Source organism: Microtus ochrogaster, chromosome 1, assembly GCF_000317375.1.
Source record: "Microtus ochrogaster isolate Prairie Vole_2 chromosome 1, MicOch1.0, whole genome shotgun sequence".
Lineage (NCBI taxonomy): Eukaryota > Metazoa > Chordata > Mammalia > Rodentia > Cricetidae > Microtus > Microtus ochrogaster.
In genome coordinates this window covers 54772407-54778179 of record NC_022009.1, presented here as the reverse complement: position 1 = coordinate 54778179, position 5773 = coordinate 54772407, and the positions used below count along the sequence as shown (strand labels likewise).

At 39.6% G+C, this 5773-nt stretch overlaps 1 protein-coding gene across 1 annotated transcript in view; it reads left to right on the top strand.

The window, feature by feature from the left end:
• Pnn (pinin, desmosome associated protein) overlaps positions 1 to 5285 on the top strand; it is a 10296-nt gene extending 5011 nt beyond the window's left edge. The window contains exons 7-9 of the mRNA XM_005343695.2: positions 1363 to 1518; positions 1597 to 1735; positions 2882 to 5285. Coding sequence (XP_005343752.1) covers positions 1363 to 1518; positions 1597 to 1735; positions 2882 to 4248 — 1662 coding nt within the window. The 3' untranslated portion in view covers positions 4249 to 5285. The remainder of the gene's footprint in view (positions 1 to 1362; positions 1519 to 1596; positions 1736 to 2881) is intronic.
• The last annotated feature ends 488 nt before the right edge of the window (positions 5286 to 5773 follow it).

Below are 5773 nucleotides of genomic sequence, written 5' to 3'. Positions count from 1 at the left end.
ACCTTTGGAAGAGCAGGCAATGCTCTTAACCACTGAGCCATCTCTCCAGCCCCTCAACAGAATTTTTTTAAAATGTTCTTTGTATAGTCATAAAGAACCTGAACCTGTAAATATTGAGAGCATAGGTTCTGGCCTAAGCTCTAACAGCCTCATTGTGGGTTTTTTGTTTTTTTAAGAATTTTTATTTATTTATTTTATGTGAATTGGTGTGAAGGTGTCAGATCCCCTGGAACTTTTTACAGACAGTTGTGGGCTGCCATATGGGTCTAGGACTTGAACCTGGGGTCCTCTGGAAGAGCAGTCAGTGCTCTTAACCACCAAACCATCTCTCCAGCCCCCTCATTGTGTCCTAATTACTTAGGTATCACTTTTTTGGGGGGAGGGTTTAATTACATTTATTTATGTGGTAGGGACGTGTATTGAGTGAGGTCGGAGAGCAGCTTTTGGGAGTTGATTATCTCCCTCCAAGATGTGGGTTTGGGGATGGAACTCAGGTTATCAGGCTTTGGTGGCATTCACCTTTACCTCTTGAGCCATCTTGCTGACTCTAGGTCTCAAATTTTTCTTCAAATAAGGAGTTTGGGGCTTTGCAACTAATTCAAGTATTTGGTTTTGATTTTGTCTTTTTGAAATATTGCTCATGTAATCCAGGCTGGCTTGGAACTACCTATGTAACTAAGAATGACCTTAGTTATTGGTCTTCCTGCCTCCCATGCCCACATGATGGAATTACAGGCATTAAATCACCAGGACTGGCTCAAGGGTTGTAATTGAGTCTTATTGCACACTCCAAGGCAATCCTTACCACTCTTAGAAGCAAAAGGCTGCCCTTTGCAGTTTATTTCATTTAGCCTCTATACATTTTTATTTCGGTACATTCAGTGGAACTTACGTTAATGCTTCTGTGGGAAAACTAACAGGGAAGAGGGAGGCGTAGATGCCACTACAGGCCTGTGGGGGTAATAGTGCATACCCCACCATGTGCTCCGGGAGTGGAACTCAGTTACCCAGATCTGGGCAGCAAGTGCCTTTATCCAGTGAGCCATCCTGCAGACAAATGTTAAGTAATATCAAAGAAACTTTTATCATACAGTGGGGTGGCTAATCTTTTGTGACTAATGACTTTCAAATTTAGATATTTATGGGGAAGGGCCTTAGTCACGATTTCTTGAAATTGCCCATTGCAATCATTCCCAAATACTAAGTTCAAATTACTAGTATCTGAAAGTGTGATAAAAGTGTGCAAATAAATTTATTTAGTAAAATTGTAAGTTTTAGGTAATCAAAACATACAGTGTTTTTATTGTAATTGAACTAATACCTTAATTATCTTATATACTAAGTCGGGCTATTTATTTTTAGCAAAAGAGACGCCAAGAAATTGAACAAAAACTTGAAGTTCAGGCTGAAGAAGAGAGAAAACAAGTGGAAAATGAGAGGCGAGAACTGTTTGAGGAGAGACGTGCCAAACAGACGGAACTGAGGCTTCTGGAGCAGAAAGTTGAGCTTGCGCAGCTGGTGAGCCGTGTTTTATAAGTCCTAAATTAGATGATCCTTCATGTTTACAGACAGCTGACCTTTTTACATTTTCTTTAGCAAGAAGAATGGAATGAGCATAATGCCAAGATAATTAAGTACATAAGAACTAAGACAAAGCCCCATTTGTTCTATATTCCTGGAAGAATGTGTCCAGCTACCCAAAAACTAATAGAAGAGTCACAGAGAAAAATGAATGGTAAGTAAATGAAGTCCACTGAATTTTCTTAATGTTAAAATCATACATTCACATATGCCTGTTTCTTAGAAATGATTTAATAGTTCAGTTTTGGGTTGTTTTTATGTTATTCTGAAATTGATAGTGGGGTTAGATAGGGTTTAGGAGTATTTTCTGCATAATTGAGTTTAACTTCAAACTCATTTTGTACATCGTGATTATATATAATAAGAGTTTGGAAGATTACTTTGCTTTATAATCTTAGTAGGCACTGAGGAATGCTAAAGAAATAAGACAATTCAGCAGTGGTTATACATGCCTTTAATCCTAGCACTTTAGAGGCAGGCAGATCTCAGTTTGAGGCCAGCCTGGTCTACGCAGTGAGTTCCAAGGCAAAGAAGTCTGTTACACAGAGTACCCCCCCCCAAAAAAAAAACAAGGCAAAATAAACATAAGTTCACATCAGATATTCATGTGAAGGGCTAGACACTGTTAGGCTGGTAATTGGGCATTTTTTTGTACCTGAGACCAAGAACATTAACTATATTGGTGGTTCTGCTTTAAAGGGTTGATTTTCATCTAGCATGAAGTTCAGCAGCAAAGATGTCCCTGTTATCCTCAGGTAGATGTCCAGGTTTACAAGACTGTAATTTCTTGGTCTGTAGGTGTCCTGTCAATATTTGATTTTAATGTGTGAGCTTGTAATACATTTATAATAATCAGTATTGTCATTTCTTCAGAACATTCAGGGACTCAAGTTTAGTTCAGCTATGGAGTGCTTGTCTAGCTTGCGTCATAATAAGATCCCCAAATTCAGTTCCCAGCACTGCCCCTCCCCCCAAAAAAGTTACCTAAAATTATAAAAAGATGATTAGGGGGCTGGAGAGATGGCTCAGAGGTTAAGAGCATTGCCTGCTCTTCCGAAGGTCCTGAGTTCAATTCCCAGCAACCACATGATGGCTCACAACCATCGGTAATGAGGTCTGGTGCCCTCTTCTGGCCTTCAGGCATACACAGAGACAGAATATTATATACATAATAAATGAATAAATATTTTAACAAAAAAAAAGATGATTAGGTAACGGTGATAATTTGTGTCATGGTATAAAATTACTATTAAGTTTCTTAACCGTTACAAGTTGTACATATGTAATTTTTATTGTTTAGCTTTATTTGAAGGTAGACGCATCGAATTTGCAGAACAAATAAATAAAATGGAGGCTAGGCCTAGAAGACAATCAATGAAGGAAAAAGAGCATCAGGTGGTGCGTAATGAAGAACAGAAGGCGGAACAAGAAGAGGGTAAGGTGGCTCAGCGAGAGGAAGAGTTGGAGGAGACAGGTAATCAGCACAATGATGTAGAAATGGAGGAGGCAGGAGAGGACGAGGAGAAGGAAGCAGGTGCAGTTCATAGTGATGCAGAGAAAGAACAGGAGGAGGAGGAGCAAAAGCAGGAAATGGAGGCTAAGGTGGAGGAGGAGACTGAGGTAAGAGAAGGTGAGAAGCAGCAGGATAGTCAGCCGGAAGAAGTTATGGATGTGTTAGAGATGGTTGAAAGTGTCAAAAATGTAATTGCTGAGCAGGAAGTGATGGGAAGTAATCAAGTCGAAAGTATAGAGCCTTCAGAAAATGAAACTAGCAAAGAATTGGAGCCAGAGATGGAATTTGATGTTGAGCCAGATAAAGAATGTAAATCTCTTTCTCCTGGAAAAGAGAATATTAATTCTGTGGAAGTAGAAAAGGAGTCTGAGGAAAAAGAAGATAAAGAACCTGAGCCCCAACCTGAGTCAATGGCTCAGCCTCAGCCCCCGCTTCAGCCCTTTCCCCAAAGCCAGCCCCATTCTCAGCCCCAACCCGTACTCCAGTCCCAGCCTCTCTCTCAGCCTGAGACTTTGCCATTAACAGTTTTGCAGCCTCCGCTTCAGGTGATTCAGGAGGAAGGGAATCTCCTACCTGAGCGGAAGGATTTTCCTATAGAGTCTATAAAACTCCCTGAGGTGCCTCTAGAGCCAGTCTTGACAGTACATTCAGAAAACAAAAATAAAAACAAAACTAGGAGCAGAAGCAGAGGTCGGGCACGGAATAAGACAAGCAAGAGTAGAAGCCGGAGCAGCAGCAGCAGCAGCTCCAGCAGCAGCTCCACCAGCAGCAGCAGTGGCAGCAGCTCCAGCAGTGGCAGTAGCAGTAGTCGGAGCAGCTCGAGCAGCAGTTCCAGCAGCAGTGGGAGCAGCAGCAGAGACAGCAGCAGCAGCACTAGCAGTAGCAGTGAGAGTAGAAGTCGCAGTAGGGGCCGAGGACATAACCGAGATAGGAAGCACAGGAGGAGTGTGGACCGGAAGCGAAGGGACACTTCAGGACTAGAGAGAAGTCACAAGTCTTCCAAAGGTGGTAGTAGTAGAGATACGAAAGGATCAAAGGATAAGAATTCCCGATCTGACAGAAAAAGGTCTATCTCAGAGAGTAGTCGATCAGGCAAAAGATCTTCAAGAAGTGAAAGAGACCGAAAATCAGACAGGAAAGACAAAAGGCGTTAATGGAAGAAGCCAGGCTTTCTTAGCCTATTTGCAGCAGAAGATTTGATGAGTGAAAAGGATTACCTTGTAAGGAGGATGCTGCCTTAAGAATTGCATGTTGTAAAAATTCTTTTTGGAAAATACAGACTGTTTGTTTACCAGACATTCTTGTACTTTTTGCATAATTTTGTAAGAGTTATTTATCAAAATTATGTGAGGTTCTAAAATATGTAAAAATAATAATAATAAAAAAGATTACCATCCCTTGTCATCTTTTTTAAATGCCCCATTACTCCTCAGTCAGAATCTGTATATTTTAATAGGTAAATCTTTAACTTGTTCCTTTATGTTCTGTACCATACATTGCTTTTGTAGAAATAAATGTGCATCTTCCATTATTTTTGAGATGTCCTTGTTAACACTTGTATAATAAATATCTTTATATCATTTTCAGTTTTTGTCACAAGATACTGAACATGATTAGAATGTTTTTGAAAGTTTCATCACTTGGATTTGCCTGAAAACAGTTATTTTGAGTTACCAGGTCTTTGACGAGGAATAGTTCTTTTAAAACATTTAAATATTTCCTATCTTACTATTTTAACCTAAGCATTTTCCTGTTTTTCATTTATTCCATTCAGTTGGTAGATAACTTAAACAGTATAATTTGGTTGTCACTTCGTAATTATGGGAGCATCGTTCTTGTCCTTACAACTACTTGTGTGATAACAGCATAGTGTATAAATCTGTTAGAGTTATCACCTCCTGGGTGGTGGGGGGTAAAAGTATCTTTTGAACTTGGTTTTTGAATTTGTGGTCTTGTCTTTTCCGTTGGCTATAACTGAAACATGCCAATTTGTGTTCTCAAGAAGTTTTGTTTAAGGAAGTATTGTATGAAAGTTCACACAATGAAGGAAGCTCATCTAGACTTGACTATGTAAACAAGATAACACACAAGTGTACCAAGTGATTATTAACCTTGTTTATAAATTTGTATGGACTTGGAGTATCTGTTGCCCATTACTATATATGTGCAAATAAATGTGACTTAGACTTGTGACTGTTTAAGATTAGTACTTGTATTAACGTTCTGATGCATATGAGAGCATTTAAATGACAGTGACTATTTTTGAGTTGATATTTTAACATTGTAGCTTTAGCTTGACTTTAAATATTAAGTATGCCGTCTACAAGTAAACAGTTGGCGTGAAAAAAGAACAAACATCTTCATTTAGTTTTGTGTCTGTACAATCCATGTGTTAAAGTAAATGTGAAAAGAATTTTTAAAAATCCTTTTCTTGCCGGGCAATGGTGGCGCTCGCCTTTAACCCCAACACTCAGGAGGCAGAGGCAGGCGGATCTCTGTTAAGTACAAGGTCAGCCTGGTGTACAGAGCGAGTTCCAGGACTGGCTCTATAGCTACTGAGAAACCCTGTCTCACTCCCCCCCGCCCCCCCAAAAAAATCCTTTTCTTGGGTAAAATGAAAAAAAATTAAACTATAGAACCACCTATACTCATGAGCCTGTTTAAACCAAGACCAGCTTA